We start from the raw sequence: 18,851 nt of genomic DNA, 5'->3' as shown, positions 1-18,851 counted from the left end.
GTATTTTCACTGCAGCTTCTGGCTTCCACTCATATGCAGAGCAGTGCAGGTGACATGCTTTAAGTAGCAGCCTGCATGGATCACAGAATAACTGCATTTATTTATGAGAGTTGGGCTGATCTGTAGGGCACCCATGACAAAAAGCGTACTGCTGGGAGTTGAATGCTTCCTTTCTGCAATGGAACTATTTGTGAAAAAGAGGTTTAATAATGTGGTTCAGTTGGGGTACAGTGATACAGTGCAAAGCAGAATAAATCACTATGCAAAGTACAATTTTAGTTAACTTTTTCTGTGTTATATTTTCTTTTTTAAAGCAAACTTATTCATGCATTGATACTAATCAGGTTAAGAGATAAACCGTTCTTAATTAGTGGAAGCAACCTTGATGCAAAATGTTTTCCCATTCAAGAAAAGACTTTGGCACCAAAAATCTGGGATTGCATCTGTAGGAAACCTTCACTACTGATCCTGGCAGACGCTCCAGGGTTTAGGGGATGTTCCGTTATTTGCATACCAATGCTGGGCGCCACGCCACACCTGGGCCACATCTGGGGCACTGACCATAACAGGAAGGTAGAAAATCCAGCATAAAAGTACCTGATCCAGGGGTGTGCAAGGTTCCATTGCCTTGAAAGAATTATCAGTTGCCTTCTTGGACCTCTATGTAAGGGGGCCACTTTATTTTTTTTTAATCTGCCCCTTAAATCTTACGGGGTTGAAGGTGGAATCATGGCCTGGACCCCCTCCCAGTTGGGCCCCACTTCTGCTGGTAGTAGAGAAGTATCCCTAGTTTGACCAGGTGTTCATCCACCAACCATACCCCTGGGTCCCTCTGACGGCAGGGGGCATGGGAACTCCCAATGTAGAGAATCCCCACACCCGGCTCCGCCCCTTTATGACAATGGCCATTTTTGGGGCATGCAAAGGCGTCGCCCTCAACAGGCTATACAGGGTACTTGGACCCAAGGCTGGGACCCACTGTATCTGGATCCTGGCCTAGTTTCCAGGTGTTCCAAGTATTGATATGGAACAAAGGTAGGTAAATAGAGTTGAGGAACAGATGAGCCATGATCTAATTGATCAAGGGGCTGAATGGCCTGCGGGAGTGTGTCGAAAAAGCCATGGGTTTACAGAATCATTATCTCAATCTCTTTTTCCCAATGTTAATGTTACAATTTTCAAGTTTTTATATTGTTCACTGGTATTTCTGTTTGAAAATTACATTACAACCAGCATATACAAGGACGAGTACATTGTAGTAACCTAGTTTGTTCGCTGGAGAGCAGAGTGCAGAAGATTAAATTATTTTTAGTTGCTATTTTCTGCATTACCACAAGATGGCAGCTGTGGTCAACCATAATGTGGATTACGATAAAAACAGCAAATACACTGCGGGACAGAAAAAGGGTTTTAAAGACTACTGTTGAGAAAATCTTACATTTAAATGCTGATACTCAGGCTTTCTGTGGTTTTCCAAATGTTTCTTATTTGTGCGTTATGACACTGTACACTGCTTGGGATTTCCTGTCAGCAACGTGTCCCCAAAGTAACATCTGGTGCAAAGCATGGTGCTCCACAACACTGAACAACTGACTGCTCCACAGCTCGTCTGCCACTGCACTTCAATTTCTATCAAAGTAATGGCATTTCTTATTAGCAGTTGTGAAAACACAGGGTACTGTTGCCTGCCGTCTGCATTACAGGCTGGTAGGTAACAGTCTCTCCCCTGTGATTCTCCACACTGCTGGTCCAGATCTCAGCTGTGTTCTTGGGAGGAGGAGTTCAGCACAAGATGGAAGGGGGGAACTGCATAAGAAGTCAGCCTGAACAGCCTCCTTGTGTTTGGCTCTAGAGTACAGTTGGTAGAGGTCCGGGAGCAAGAATCCTGCTTCTCATCTTAGTTGTGGAATGTCTGAGAAGAGACATAAATGGAGGGAAAATACACAAAGCTATAAATGAAAAAGCATAATATTTGTGAATATACTGCAATGTATTTTATGTCTTTACTAAATCCACTGGAAAAATGTTCAGGATATGTTGTCAAATTGAAACCTTTTGAAAATTATAAAACTGCTACTGTATGTAATGCTATCTGTTTAGTATGCAGGATTTTAATCCATTGCAGCATATTTTTCAAACTACTGTATTTAATACATTGCACTTTATATTTAGTTTCAGGTAAAGGCTTGCATTTAGATAGCGCTTTATCACATCTCTTTGAAGTGTCTCAAATTACTTTGAAGTGTAGTGACTGTTATATTGGTAAACTCAGCAGCTGTATTGTGCACAGTAAGATTCCAAAAACACCAATTAAATGAGTGACTAGTTAATCTAGTTTTTGATGGTGTTGGTTGAGGGAGGAATGCGTGTTAGGGTGCTGGGAGAATTTCCTGCTTTTCTTTGAATCGTAGCATTTGATTTTCAGTGTCCATTTGAAGCACCAAAACAGGCAAATGAGGCCACGGTTTAAGAATCATCCAATTGATAGCACCTCTGACAACAAAGCACACCCTCGGTACAGGAATGGAGTGTCAGCCCAGATTATGTGCTCACATTTCAGAGTAGGGTTTGAACTCACACCCTTCTAACCACACACTGAGCAAAGCTGACCCAGGAGTTGTATTGTTCTTACTCTATTTGTCGCTGGAACCATCTATCCTTTTCATTAGGATAAAATCACAATGTTGTAATTTTATCCTGCTTTATATCCTTGCCCTGTCTTCCTGGCACCACATAACCCTCCAGGTGAGAGATTGATACATCCTCAGTCTAAACATCTCCATGGATTCTGTCAATGCCATTTCATATGCTTCTGCAGCAGGCAATGTGCTTAAGAAGACAGGAAAGGCCTCCCTACACCTTGCTTCCATGAGCTGCTCCATTTTTCAGCCCACAAAATATTTGTAAGACTTGCTCACTGAAGGTACTAGAGCTTGAATGTGTGTCAAGGCTGTGAGTGGCACACTGCATAGCTGGGGTACCGGGCTGCTCTCAGGATAAGGCTATATTAAGGCATGCATTACTATCATCATACTTTCTTGTGATTAATAAAATATGACCTCTGTGAGCATTTTAAATTGCAAACAGAACTGCAGTGATTCACAACTTTGATTTATGGTTTGAAAAGATAAGTTGAAACAATAAGGAAAATTCACCAATCCTGAATCCCCAACAGTGAGCCACACATGACGGGAATGTGGTTCAGGGAATCAGGTCTACACTGATGTAGCCCTATCTTCAACTCATTTTCACTATCAGTGGAACTCTCAACTGGGAGCACAGCATCAGTAAATTTACTTTTATATCATCAAATACAATAGTAAAAACCCTGTTCTTTGGAGAGACTCTTCAATTTGGATTGTAGAGATCAAACTCTGCAACCACGCAGATTGCCATCTAATAGTACTGACCTTCGTCTACAATTTCTGTTTCCATATTTCATAGAATCATAGAAAGTTACGGCACAGAAGGAGGCCATTCGGCTCATCGTGTCCGTGCCGGCCAAAACTATCCAGTTTAATCCCACTTTCCAGCACTTGGTCCGTAGCCCTGTTGGTTACGGCACTTCAAGTGCACATCCAAGTACTTTTTAAATGAGTTGAGGATTTCTGCCTCTACCACCCTTTCAGACAGTGAGTTCCAGATCCCCACCACCCTCTGGGTAAAAAAATTTCTCCTCAGCTCCCCTCTGATCCTTCTACCAATTACTTTAAATCTATGCCCTCTCTGCTAAGGGAAATAGATCCTTCCTATCCACTCTATCTAGGCCCCTCGTAATTTTATATACATCAATTAAATCTCCCCTCAGCCTCCTTTGTTCCAAAGAAAACATCCCAGCCTTTTCCATCTTTTCTCATAGCTAAAATTCTCCAGCCCTGGCAACATCCTCGTAAATCTCCTCTGTACCCTCTTTAGTGCAATCACATCTTTCCTGTAATGTGGTGACCAGAACTGTGCGCAGTACTCAAGCTGTGGCCTAACCAATGTTTTATACAGTTCTAGCATAACCTCCCTGCTCTTATATTCTATGCCTCGGCTAATATAGGAAAGTATCCCGTATGCCTTTTTAATCACCTTATCTACCTGTTCTGCTACCTTCAGGGATCTGTGGACGTGCACTCCAAGATCCCTTTGTTCCTCTACACCTCTCAGTATCCTCCCATTCATTGTGTATTCCCTTGCCTTGTTTGCCCTCCCCAAATGCATAACCTCACACTTCTCTGGATTGAATTTCATTTGCCACTTTTCTGCCCACCTGACCAGTCCATTGATATCTTCCTGCACTCTACAGCTCTCCTCCTCACTATCAACCACACGGCCAATTTTTGTATCATCTGCAAACTTCTTGATCAAGCCCCCCACTTTCAAGTCCAAATCATTAATATATATCACAAAAAGCAAGGGACCTAGTACTGAGCCTTGTGGAACCTCACTGGAAACAGCCTTCCAGTCGCAAAAACACCCGTCAACCATTACCCTTTGCTTCCTGCCACTGAGACAATTTTGGATCCAACTTGCCACTCTCTCTTGGATCCCATGGACTTTTACTTTTTTGACCAATCTGCCATATGGGACCTTGTCAAAAGCCTTGCTAAAATCCCTATACATTACATCAAAAGCATTACCCTCATCAACCCTCCTTGTTACTTCCTCAAAAAATTCAATCAAGTTAGTCAGACACGACCTTCCCTTAACAAGTCCATGCTGACTGTCCTCGATTAACCCGTGCCTTTCTAAATGACGATTTATGCTGTCCCTCAGAATTGATTCCAATAATTTGCCCACCACCGAGCTTAGACTGACTGATCTATAATTACTCAGTCTATCTCTTCCTCCCTTTTTAAACACTAGTACAACCTTAGCAGTCCTCTAATCCTCTGGTACCACGCCTGTAGCCAAGGAGGATCAGAAAATGATGGTCAGAGCTTCCGCTGTTTCCTCCCTTGCTTCTCTTAACAGCCTGGGATACATTTCATCCGGGCCTGGCGATTTATCTACTTTTAAAGATGCTAAAGCTCTTAATACTTCCTCTCTCACTATGTTTATCGCATCCAATATTTCACACTCCTCCTCCTCAACTACAGTCTCTGCATCGTCCCCCTCTTTTTTGAAGACAGACACAAAGTATTCATTAAGATCCATACCCACATCTTCTGCCTTCGCACATAGGTTACCTTTTTGGTCTCAAATAGGCCCTCTCTTTCCTTAGTTATCCTCTTGCTCTTAATGTATTTATAAAACATTTTTGGGTTTTCCTTAATTTTACTTGCCAGTATTTTTTCACGCCCTCTATTTGCTTTCCTAATTTCCTTTTTAATTTCACCCCTGCACTTTCTATACTCCTCTTGGCTTTCTGCAGCATTGAGCTCTTGGTGTCTGACATAAGCTTCCCTTTTTTGCTTTATCTTACCCTCTATGCTCTTTGTCATTCAGGGGGCTCTAGATTTGGCAGTCCCACCCTTTTTCTTTGTGGGAACATGTTTACTCTGAACGCCTTGAATCTCCCCCATGAATGTCTCCCACTGCTCTGACACTGATTTACCTTCACGTAGCTGTTTCCAGTCCACTTCTGCTAAATCACTTCTCAGCTTAGTAAAATTGGCCTTTCCCCAATTTAGAACTTTTACTCCTGTTCTGTCTTTGTCCTTTTCCATAAGTAAGCTAAATCCAACTGAATTATGATCACTACCACCAAAATGCTCTACCACTGATACACCTTTCACCTGCCCAGCTTCATTACCTAAAACTAAATCCAGAACTGCCCCCTATTGTTGGCCTTGTTACATACTGGCTAAAAAAGTTCTCCTGAATGCAATTTAAGAATTCTGCACCCTCTATACCTTTTGCACTGATTGTATCCCAGTTAATATTAGGGTAGTTGAAATCCCCTACTATTACTGCCCTATTGTTTTTGCACTTCTTACAAATTTGCCTTCATATTCTATCTCCATCTGACTGTTTGGGGGTCTATAGTACACTCCCAGCAGTGTGACTGCCCCTTTTTTGTTCTTTAGCTCAACCCATATGGCCTCATTTGATGATCCTTCTAACATATCACCGCTCCTCACAGCTGTAATTGTTTCTTTAACCAATATTGCCACCCCCCTTTCCTTTTTTATTCCCCTCTCTACCTCGTCGGAAAACCCTGTAACCAGGAATGTTGAGCTGCCATTCCTGCCCCTGTTTAAGCCATGTTTCAGTAATAGCTAAGATATTGTACTTCCACGTGTCTATCTGTGCCCTTAGCTCATCTGCCTTATTCACTATATTCCTTGCATTGAGGTATATACCAGTAAGCACTCCCAAACTCCTTTGTTGTCTAGTTTCTAACCTTTGTTTCCTCTGCCTTCCAAGCTCACTTACTAATTTTCTGCCTTCCATTTACAGCTCTGCTTCTCTCCCTTCTGAATCTACGCTCAGGTTCCCATCCCCCTGCCAAGGTAGTTTAAACTCTCCCCAACAGCACTAGCAAACCTTCCTGCGAGGATATTGGTCCCAGCCCTGTTGAGGTACAACCCGTTCGGCTTGTACAGGTCCCACCACCCCCAGAACCGGTCCCAATGCCCCAGGAATCTAAAGCCCTCCCTCCTGCACCATCTCTCCAGCCATGCATTCATCTGCTCTATCCTCCTATTTCTATACTCACTAGCACATGGCACCGGGAGTAATCTGGAGATTACTACCTTTGAGATCTGGCTTCTTATAATCTTTCTAACTCCTTAAAATCTGCCTGCAGGACCTCATCTCTCTTTCTACCTATGACTGATATGGACCACGACCTCTGGCTGTTCACCCTCCCCCTCCAGAATGTTCTGCAGCCGCTCAGTGACATCCTTGACCCTGGCACCAGGGAGGCCACATATCATCCTGGAATCATGTCTGCAGCCACAGAAATGCCTGCCTGCTCCCCTAACTATAGAATCCCCTATCACCATTGCTCTCTTGACCTTTTTCCTCCCCCGCTGTACAGAACTGAATACTGGTTAGAGAGCGAGAAGCCCTCAGGAGGCTGCTGCATATCCCACCTGGTCCTCCTTGTCTGTCTGGCGGTCACCCAGTCTCTCTTTGCCTGCACTTTCTTAAGCTGTGGGGCGACCACCTCCTGAAACATGCTATCCACACAGTTCTCAGACTCGTGGATGCACTGCAGTAACGCCAGCTATTGCTCAAGCTCCTCCAGCTGGAGACACTTCCTGCACCTGTGGCGTCCTGGAGTTCCCAAAAGGCACAAGATGTGCATTCCACAGGAGTGAGGTGCCCTGCCATGCCTTGATTTATTAGATTATTAACTAAACTTAACTGAATATAAACTAAAGATTAAAAAGGTCTTTTTGTTGTGGGAGATTGTTTAATATTATAATATCGTTCTTTAAAAATTAAGAAATAGCTATGTGAGCAAGTGCACCTTTACAAAAGCGAAAAGTAAAATAATAAACCAACTTAAACTTAAAATATTTTAAATACAGGTATGATGTCACATTGTTGATTGCCATGTGCAATTGTGTTATAAATTGGTGTTGCCATAAAAATCCATCACATTTTTAACCAGAGATGCCTAATGTTGCAAGATGTCTGCAGAGCAGAAGATTGGAGAAGGTGATGGAGAAATGTCCATGGCGAGCAATTTCAGCATCTTTGCAGTATTTTTTTAAGACAGACTTGTAACAAACCACCAAATCCCTTGGAACAAATGAAAAGGTTTTTGGAGTGAGCAGGTTGGACAACTTACTGCCCTGCAGTGTTTCCCTGGATCTATGGACGAAAGCAGTAGTATTGCATAATGTGATATCTAATGTCTTTTCACCCTGTAATTTTCAAATTCATTGGGCCGGACTTCCTCACTGTTATTTCTGTGCGTCTGGTACAGCAACTTCCGGTGACCGCACACACGCAGTCAAATCCGGAAGTTGCACTACCAGATGTCCTGCTTCTCAGTAAATTCCGTGAGAACAATATCTCACCAGGTGACTTACCGTTCAAATAAATGGAATGGTGTGAAGTTCCTGCACTGCACTGATGGATACGAACTAATCGCACCAAAAAAAGGCCCGTCAAGTTATTTAGTCTAAGCACACTTTTATTGGCGTGGTAAGTGTTAATTACTGCCAAACAGCCTCTCTGGCACTGAAAATTAACTTTTACAAGTGTGGAGTCTCATTCCTTTAGATTTGAATTATTGTTGGACATTTGAAGAAAAAAGTAAATTTTTATTTTTTTACTTTTTCTTTCTGTCTCTTTTATCTCTGTCTCGTAATTCAACATTTCTTACCCTCTCTTTATTTAACTTTCTGTACCTGATCTGACATTGAATTCACCCACTCTAACTTACACTTGCTGATTCTGACTCTTGGCTGATCATCAGATACTTTAATCTGATTGGTTAAGGGGATAGACAGTTGCTTGCCCCGTTCACACAGGTCCCAGATGCCCTGAAGAGGGCGCCGTTTTGGATTCAGCGCCTCATGAGAGGAACTTGCCGTGAAAAAAAACAAGAAAAGTTTATGGGTAAGTGCAAATCTAACGAGTGGCAGGCGCTGTTCATTCACCGCTCAGAAGAAAATCCGGGCCACGATATAATTATTGGGGATTAGTCACATGTACTGCAGATTAGACACTTTCGTTTTTGCTGAAAAAATTCTTGCAAATGGGAATCATGCAACTTCAAGAGGGATTCCAAATTTCCTCACTAGTTCTTGATTCTAAGGAGAGCTTCATTAATAAATGGAGAAAAGAAAGGTTATTGGAACCAGCCCAGGGATCACCCATCAGTATCCTGCTTAAACTCAGGTGTCTTCTACAGCTGCTAGTGTGTATTTATATAAATAGAGAGATTGTAGAGCCTGTAAACAAATACATCTCTTTCTGATAGAGGTCTACTCTGTTTATTCTGACAGTAACAAATCCAAAACCCACGGTGACATGACTGCCTTTTGTTTGAAGTAGTTAGGATTGATACTGTTATTGTCTTCACCTGATTCACTGAGGTGGCGGGCTAGCCATGTTGAATGGTCTGATTGTTTCTTTGTATTGGCCTTCATCTAAGCCCCATCTGTTTTACATCAGTCAGACTTCACAGCCAAACACTCCTGCCCTTCCTCTATCCTGACACTTGTAGGCCCCCTTATTATCAAAGTAAGCACAAAGAACTGTCTGGGCTGGCCTTACAGCTGTGCTTTGCAGCTTGGAACTATTACCAGAAAACAAGTAACATAGAACTTGAACCAGTGCATATTCGCATTAGTTCCATATGTACTGTGAACTGTTCCGTCAACAACTTTGACATTAAACATGATGTATTTGGATCAACATCTAAAATTGTTCAATGGCCTAGTTTCTTCTATAATAGTTTGTGAGAGCTGTAGTTCAATGTTTTTCTTCAATATTTGTTAACTGCCTCTTTTTTGGGGGGGGTTTTATTGATTCTTTCATTTCTCAGACCGGCATCCACAGAGTGCGATGCGCAGATTGGCTGCACATCGCTGGAGGCCGCCCACCAAAGAGATAAGTTTTGTAAAATATACTCCTGCTCCTCCCGGCTCCATTGTAGCTCTAAAGACCGTTGCCGGTTCCTGTTTGGCCCCCTCCCAATCTCGCCCCTCCTTTGCAGGAACTACCTGAGGGCCGCTGCCGGCGACACAGTAGCCCGAAATCCAATCACCATACACCAGCGAGCAGCCTAGGGACGCACAGTATGCGTTCGCTGATCGCTGACCTCATTTAAATGAAGCCCAATGTTGCGTGTGCCTTAGGTTTACCTGTTCTGTTGCAGGGATGGAATTTCTAGGCCTAATACTACATTTTACCAGTATTTTAATAAGGATAGAAGTTATCATAAAATGAAGTGAGCTTCGATACTTACAGCATTTTAGTTCACCAATCTTCTAGTTTGTTACTGCTAGGTGAACAATCTCACTGCTGAAGTTAATTTCTTTGCAAAACTTTGGTTAATCACATATTTCTTCAAGCATATTTGCCACGTACTGTTCTGTTCTTATCTTACATGAATCTCACATGTTAATCTGAAAAAGTAAAATGCTTTGTACAGTGTAAACAAACACTGGCCCTGAGTTTCCATGGGGGTTCTCCCCATTTCCTTGCATAACTTCAGTGGGAAATTGGCAGACCCCCTGGACAAATGGAGTAAACGGTTGAAAATGGCCAGTTACGGTTTTCTGTGAGGGTTCTGCCAAAATTACGACAGGAGATTGGAGAACCCCTGCGGAAATTCAGGGCCACTGTGTTTAAAGAGCAATTCAAAGAAAGTGTGACTAATGACACCATTAAAGAAAAATTGAAATAAGAAAGTCATGAAAAATATTGTAAACAATTTTACAACACCAAGTTATAGTCCAACAATTTTTATTTGAAATCTACAACTTTCGGAGGCTTCCTCCTTCCTCAGGTAACACATTTACCTGAGGAAGGAGGAAGCCTCCGAAAGCTTGTAGATTTCAAATAAAAATTGTTGGACTATAACTTGGTGTTGTAAAATTATTTACAATTGTCAACCCCAGTCCATCACCGGCATCTCCACATCATGAAAAATATTGTAATCTACAAATGGAAAGCAAAAGAGATGTGCAAAGAGCCAAAAAGAAGTATGAAAAAGCTTGCAGCCAACATAAAGGGAAATAGCAAAGATTTTTAGGAAAGGGAAAATTATTAAATTGGGGGTGGAGACACTCAAAAGCATGTTTGATACGATTATTTTTGAAATAAAGAAATGGAAAAGTTGCTCAATGAGTACTTTGCTGGCATATTTACAAAGATTAAAGGAAGTTGCCACAGGCTTATGGATGAGGATATCGATTGGCAAATATGCATTAATAAGGAAACAATTCTTATGGAGTTTAAGAATAAGTCCCAAGACCAGATATTATGCACCCAAGAATACTGAAAGAGTTTAATGAGAAAATGGCGAAAGGATCAATCATGATGGTCAAAATTCAGTAGAGATGAGAGCTGTGCCAAAAGATTAGAGAGTGGCAAATATTGCACCTCAGTTCAAAAAGAGATAACTCGGGCAACGGTTGATTGGCTAGCTTTATGTCAATAGTAGGAAAATTACTGCTAATGAACTTCCAGAAAATGTTTGATAAAGTACTGCTTAAGAAATTGGTTGTGAAAATTAGGATCTTTGACATAAAAGAGGAAGTGGTGGTATTGATGGAGAGAAGGCTGAAAGGTACACAGTAAAGGCTTATGCTAAATGGATGTTTCTCAGACAGGCTACGATGACTCGGCTCTAGAGTAAACTTTGTAATTGTGTAAAAACTTGTGTTTCACACTGTAATAAGGCAAGAGACATTGCTAGAGAGGTGAGTGCCAGCTTTAGTGCTTTTTGAAGGAGATCAGAGCCATACTCTGTTCAGAACCTTAAGTGAGCTCCATTCAGTGTTCATTCAAAGTTACCACAATTTGCTGAATTTCAACCAGGTTAGTCTGTTCCTTTAAAAATTGTAGCACAATGCATGTGCAGAGGCACAAAGTGCACTCTGTGCTTGCTTACCGCAATTACTGTTATCTACCCAAGATTTCCTGCTGTCATGATAACTGGAGGGTGATTAGCTGTCATTTGTATCTTGAGGTACAGGAACAAAATTGGACCAAAAATATTGTCAGTTAGGAGATCTAGCCAGGGCCACAGATTGGCATCGAAGAGTGGGAGGAAATTGGACAAGGACCAAAAAAATAGGGTCAGGCCAAAAAAAGCGAAGACCAGGTGTGTGATTCTATGGGGCATAGTACAACACTGCCATTTACCTTGAAAATGCAAAATCAAGAGCTGGAAGGACTAAAATGTAAGCACATGGACCTCCCATGGCAGTGCTCATGGTAAGTTGGCGCATACTGTCATAGTCTTACCTGTTTTTTAATGTCTTCTTGTTGCTGCTTCTCTGTCTGTCTTATTTCCCCTTCTCTTCTCTGTCTCTTTCTGTTCTTTTCCACTTTTCTCCCTTTTTGTGCTTCTCTCTCCCTTTCTTTTCACTTCTTACCCTTCAGAAGACCACGTTGCATTTATGGATGGCATTGCAGTGGAAATCAAGTTTCAGATCAGGTTGTTCTTTCCTCTTTCAAAAGGATAATTCTACCCATTTAAATAGCTGTTTTGTTTCCATTTCATTTTTAAAAGTTGTTTTTCCTCCTTCGCATTTTCTTTTTGATATTTATGTTCAAACTCTCTTTAATGTATTTACCTTATTTTGTTTTTTCCTCTGTTTACTTTCTTTTTTTAAATCTAACAGATGGTATATGTTTTAGTCGGAACAACAAGAATAACAGGAGAGACCGCAGAGAAGCAGCGGCCAAGGCAGCTTAGACCCTTTGAGGCTCAGTATGAGAAGCCACGAAGAGGCTGCAAAGGGTGTTTGGAGCAGGGCCAGAAGTAGAGGAGGCAGTGGGAGACATTCCGAGAAGCAGGCAGGAAAGCCTCGGGCTATAAATTGGGCCTACAGTTAAAGCCTTTGCACACAGTCAAGATGTTGCACAGACCCTAGCGTGCTCATTGTTAATTCTTCCTGCACAAATATATGTATAAGTAGGGTCTGTTGTGGCCCTAACTACTCCCTCTCCCCATGGATACTAGGAATGTGAGTGCCTGAAGTTATTACTGGACCTGGGCTGGGCCAAGAATTTATTATTGGAACAGGCCCATAGTATATCAGAGCTCATTTCAAGTTGAAACAACAAGATTATTCCTGATTATTTCAGCCACCACCTGGTTGGACATGGTGGCAATGCATTTTCATCGGGCATATATTTCTATTAAATCCAACTATTTTATAAATGTAGTGAGATTCAGCCAAATCAGTAGCAACACTGTTAATAACCTAGCTTCTTTCACAGATTTTTTTTTTATTTAATAAAAAAATCCGGGCTTCCTCTTCCCTCCCTGACATTCATCAGAGCTGTCAGCACTGGATAAATCCTAGGTGTGAGATTATCATCTGTGAGCTACATACCAGAGGCATCTACTCACTCCAAAAACATAAACATGGCTAAAAACATCGAACTATGTCTCATGTTTGCCCAGTTGTTTTACTTCAAATACAAAAAATAGAAAGTTTATCAATTATTTGATCATGAGGTCGTGAGGTCTTTTGCTAGGCTCTCTGAAGAGGATAGCTTTTATTTCAAAAAAGCCACATTTTATCATACTGAGTACTAAGTCACAGAAATATCATCTTTAAATATTTATTACCACACCGTTAACTTTTGGACAAATTCACTCTCAAAAAATGAAATCAGACAGAATGGGGCCTGTAATTTGTGCGTTCCTTTATGCAATGTCAACACTCAATGCTAACAATTTGATTTAAAATTTAATGAGAAGGAGAAAGAGGACTTTAGAAAAAACATTACAGAAGACTGAAACTCTCCCCTGCCTACATGTTTGTCGGAAAAAGACCTGAGCACATAAGGGGTGATTTTTAACTTTGCAATCCAGGTGGAGAGATTCACCCACGGCGAGCACATATTGGAAATTCAGACACGACAGTTGGAAAATACTCATTGAAATCAATGGAATAAAATTTAGACGGATTCAATAATGAACCAGTAATTCAGTCTCCCAGATTACAGCCCAGGCAGTGAAGACAAAACATTTACCCCTGTGTAACAAACATTTGTTTTACTGGCAGAAAGAGTTCATTTTAAACCTAAAATGGAGGTTGGTTTCATCCCAAAGCCTAATCTCTATTTGCTGTTTTAAAATTCCCAAATTGTTAACACCTAGTCTGCAAGTCCATCATGAGGTAGGTCTCACCCAAGGCGGGAATGGACCCCAGAAGTACAATTGGCAATGGATTTTGTGCCCAGAATCCCTGATGCTCACTGACTAGAAAAAAAATGCAAACAATATTTGCATACAAACTCTGCTTAATATATACACGTTCACAACATGTGTGCGTGATTTATTTTTACCATCTCCTTTGTTCCTATTTTTTTGCCAGTTTTCTGCTTCCACCCCTATGGTGTTGACTGCTTGCTAATGTACAATTCCACAAGTGCCAGTTACTCTCCACTATTTTGCCCAAGCACCCATTTTTCAGGTGCGAGCCTAGGTGGCTAGTGTTGCCACACCAGCAGAAATCAGCTAGCTCAGCACAGCCCAGAAGTTGACCTTGCTATTTTCTTGGCCTGTAATGGCTTAGCTGAACCATTGGGAAAGCCGCAGGTTGATTTTAACAGTATGATTATGCAGTGGCACTGCCCATCAGTAACAGGGAAGCTCCGCAGAATCTAGTGACAAACATTCAAATATTGGTCCCTAGGAAAGCTGCCTAGGCTTAGCATTCAAAATTACTGCTGCCACTTCCAGTGAAACTGCCCCATTTGTACTGCTGGGAAAAAAATCAAGAAAATACCTCCATAAGCTTCTGTTGTTTATGGTTTATAATCGCTGGTGTCTCTTTCAATTATCACCACTGGCTGGCCTGGCCTGCTAAAATAAAAGTATAAGCTGCGTGTCTATGCTCAGAGCAGGCCAGGACAAGAAAATCGAGTAGCAGCTTCAGCTTCTATTATATATCATCAGGTGTCTGGATGCAGCTGGACTGGCTTAAGGTGGAGCTCTGCCCTTCCAGTGTGCTTCATTGGCATGGAATCAGTCCTGTACAGCACATTTATAGAGACATAAATAGATTTGATCGACCCTGAGTAGAATACAATATATTTATAGAAACAAAAATGGACTTGATTTTTGGTTAATACCAGCCTTAAAACACTACAACAAGAAGGACTTCAGTCAAAAACATTCCTCAAAATCTTTCTACACCAAGTCCATTAATTTGACTTCAAGTGAGAGCAGCAAAACACGTGACGCATGCATTCTGAACCATGTGGGGCATATTTTCCTGTTCCTGTATTTCGGTATATTGGATCATTTAGGTGCAACACATGGAGGAAAATTGGGCAGGGAGTCTGGACGATTTTAAATTAATGGACGGAAAATTGGACGTGTGAGCCCGATTTATTTGTGTGCTGCACCTAGGTGATCCAGTACATGTGAATGCAGAAACAATCTGCCCACATATGTTTATTTCATGGTGCTAGTATCTGTATCAGGCCTTTTGATAGTTGTTTGATAGCAGAAACTTAGAAGAATATGAAACTGAAAAGCTGTCATAGATTGTAAAATTATCATATCGTGGAATAATTTTAACAGCCCAGATATGAAAGTATGCTTCCTTATGTGCTTCCCGTGCTCAAACATTGTTGTATACAGTGACCTATATCCTGCAGTCTTCAGCCATCAGTTTTCAATCAAATTATGTTTGTAAAGAGTAAAGATTTCTATCTGGTGATTTATAGAAAACTGTTTTTATCAAATTAGTTCAATGTTATCTTTTAAACATCCTGGTCCCCTTAGAATAGACATATTTAAAAAGATGACTAATGCCTTCAGGTGAAGAGGAACTGGGAATCGGGGAGGGAAATACTGGCAGAAGAGTAATTAGACACCAAAATAGACTATTTTGTGAGAAATAATGATTGTATGCTGGCTGATGATTTGGCAAATCTGGAAGCATGAGTCCTATTTCCACAGTTGCCAGACAATGTTTTGATACTTGAGTCATGACAATGCATCACGCACTATGTTTGCATCTGTACCTGAAAACAAAATATTTACTCGTAGGGCAATTGTGAAATGCTCTTCATTTCAAAGTTGGACAGGTGAATATAGCTCAATAACTTGCAAGCAACAATAGTTCACTCTATCCATGGCCGAGTGGGTAAATGCACCCCTCAATAAGAACTAAGCCATACCTATTAGAAGGTCCTAGGTTTGACTGCCCAGTATGCGCCTTGTTAGATGAATTCGGCCAGGGGTAGCACCTGGGGTGCTACAATTGACCACAGGACTTCTGGGTCAGAGAGGGGAAAATCAGCCGGGATTTATACTCCTGATGACTCTCCGGACCTCACCAGATGTTGTATGTTTGGACATTGCAGTATTAAATTTGTCTGTAATCCTTTCATGGTTAAATAGACTGCTTTCACTCATTATTCAGGCTCATATAAAGAATGGTCACATGGATGAAGTATGAAAGAACCTCCGGTATCTGTGGAACTGAACGCCAGCCAGAATCAATGCCCTTTATTGGAGGAGGAAGGAGAATACCAGCAATAACTGCAGAAGAATAGAAAGAGAGAGAAAGAAACAGCATTAGTGGAGGGGGTGGGGGTCTGCCAGCTTGAGCTGGGTGAAGAAGAGTTCCAGCTTAAATGGGGACATGGACGATGAGTGCCGTCTTGAACTGAGTTGAAGGGGATAGAGTGCCACGCTGAACTGCGGGGCTGTGGGGTGCGGGGAGGAAGAAGAGTGCCTACATTTGCCTAAAATTACATATCGCAAAGTGTAACATGCCTGAAGAGTGACCGATAGAGAATGCGTGTGCCCATACAGTTCTTCTTACATTACTGATGAATCTCCACTGGTAATGTTCACAATGAATATGCTGTTTATACCAACAGGAGTGGTACACCATATAATATTACCAGGACCACTGTTTTAGGGTGATTTTTAAGATAAAATTATGGAGAATTCAATTCCTCTTTTTCCATTTTTTCATGTAAACTGTAAATCTGTTGCCTTGATTACTATTATATGTGCCTTTGCCCGTCTTCTTAATTTTCATCTCCTGCATTTTTGACATCCCAAATACACAGCAAGATACAATCCCCACCGGTTGTAGTAGGCACGTTCGTGCGAATGCGATTTGCCTGATATACACTATGGCCGGTATAACTGGGTAGCTCTATGACAGTACATGATCGGAGCGCTGTTTATATTTAACATTGGCCCGTGTGTTTGTGTCTGAAGGGTGTTCAGCGGGTGGGAGTTTAATTTACAATAATTTTTCCATGTATTAAACACGGTGCATTGAATAAGAAAAATAAACTGTAAATAACCAACATTTAAGACTTCTTGAAAGATGATTCGCACAATTTCAACACGGGTAACAGTACTGTCACTAAATCTTTTCTGTTTAGGGCTTCCCCTCTTAAAATAGTGCAATTGAAATGTGTACCTAATTTCTGATGGGCGTGGAAATTAATAGGGAGTCCGATGGATTTATATGGGATGGGGACTAATCTGAGTTTGGTTTGCAGAGTTTCTCCTCGCGTTCCCTATTATCAGTTGGCATCAGCTAAGGAGAAACGCCTTTTAAGGTCATCACTGCATCCTGCTTGTTCTTGTGAAATTGTACAGCCTAGATTTGAGTTTATCCACATTGTTCCATTTCTCTTCCGTTAATAGGTTTTTTAGCCCTTGGAACCAAGATTTTCATCTTGTCTGAGGTTATGTTTCAGCCAAGCTGTCTGTTTATAAATTCTATTTGGTAGCTCCAGGGGATCATTCCTATTCTTGGCAATAATATCAATGAACCGTTGAGTAAGTACAGCTGTTTCTGCCAGAAATAAACGGAGCACTTAAGTCACTATAACCAGCAACTTTGAAATTGACGTTAATGCAAATGGATAATGGTTATCCCTTTTTGGCCGATATAAGCGACTGCCTGTTTTAAACATGGACCAAGTAATGTGGAATGTAGTAGGCAGGATAAACCAGGTTGGAAATAGATACCTTGGCTGTAGAAACATTTGGGTGGGCAGGGAGTGGTCAAGGATTTAGAAGTACTCTGAGGGTAACCTTAAGCTTTAGTAGCTCTGAGAAGTAATCCTGGCATTTAGTAGCATTGGGACTGGGGAGTGGATTGCTGTCATTTAGCAGCACAAGAGGTGGGGATCTGTGGGTTGGCAGGACTGAAGGGGGTGATAGACCTAGAGGTCCAATGGTCTCACAGCACTAAAATCCAGCTATAGATCCAGAACGGGCCTGGAGGACAGGTACCGGTCAGGGTGGGGAAGGAATTTGTCACATGCAGAACTGTGGGTTGTGAGCTGGCCTGACGAGGAAGGAACACATCTTTATTGAGGTGGCAGGGTTTGGGGTGCAGCAGTTTGGGGGGGCCGAGACTGGACAGATTATGCACAGGATGATATGCTCTCATTATAAAATTTCAGCTATTGAGCATCACACAGTGTGACACCTTGAACATTGAAAAGTATAGCATGCTTGGGAGGAACAGGTGACTTTGTCCTATGCTTTCCACCACTGGGTGTTTCCTTGCCTCATGTCTGGTTCTATATAGGCATTCGATAAGGTGCCACATAAAAAGTTGTTACACAAGGTAAGGGCTCATGGGGTTGGGGGTAACATATTAGCATGGTTATAGGATTGGTTAAAGGACAGAAAATAGAGAGAAGAGTAAGTGGGTCATTCTCAGGTTGGCAGGCTGTAACTAGTGGGGTGTCGCAAGGATCGGTGCTTGGGCCTCAGCTATTTACAATCTATATTAATGACAAGATGAAGGGACCGAGTGTAATGTATCCAAGTTTGCTGACGATACAAAGCTAGGTGGGAAAGTAAGCTGTGAGGAGGACACATAGATTCTGCGAAGGGACATAGACAGGTTAAGTGAGTGAGCAAGAAGGTGGCAGATGGAGTATAATGTGGGGAAATGTGAGGTTATTCACTTTGGTAGGAAGAAAAACAGAATATTTTTTAAATGGTGAGAAACTATTAAATGTTGGTGTTCAGAGAGACTTGGGTGTCCTGGTACAAGAAACACAAAAAGTTAGTATGCAGGTACAGCAGGCAGTTAGGAAGGCAAATGGCATGTTAGCCTTTATTGCAAGGGGGTTGGAGTACAAGAGTAAGGAAGTGTTACTACAGTTTACAGGGCATTGGTGAGACCTCACCTGGAGTACTGCGTATAGTTTTGGTCTCCTTATCTATGGAAGGATATATTTGCCTTAGAGGCGGTGCAATGAAGGTTCACTAG

At 41.6% G+C, this 18,851-nt stretch overlaps 1 protein-coding gene across 3 annotated transcripts in view; it reads left to right on the top strand.

Moving 5' to 3' along the window:
• kiaa0586 (KIAA0586 ortholog) overlaps positions 1–18,851 on the top strand; it is a 419,966-nt gene that overhangs the window by 389,546 nt on the left and 11,569 nt on the right. Inside the window, exon 32 of one of the 3 annotated variants that reach the window (XM_067991528.1) lies at positions 16,014–16,913. The exons of the other annotated variants lie outside the window; for them this stretch is intronic. Coding sequence (XP_067847629.1) covers positions 16,014–16,042 — 29 coding nt within the window. The 3' untranslated portion in view covers positions 16,043–16,913. Of the gene's footprint in view, positions 1–16,013; positions 16,914–18,851 lie in introns of those variants that run through there. 3 annotated transcript variants of the gene reach the window in all.

This window comes from Heptranchias perlo, chromosome 10, assembly GCF_035084215.1.
Source record: "Heptranchias perlo isolate sHepPer1 chromosome 10, sHepPer1.hap1, whole genome shotgun sequence".
NCBI classification, from domain to species: Eukaryota; Metazoa; Chordata; class Chondrichthyes; order Hexanchiformes; family Hexanchidae; genus Heptranchias; species Heptranchias perlo.
This window is presented reverse-complemented; position numbering and strand designations above follow the sequence as displayed.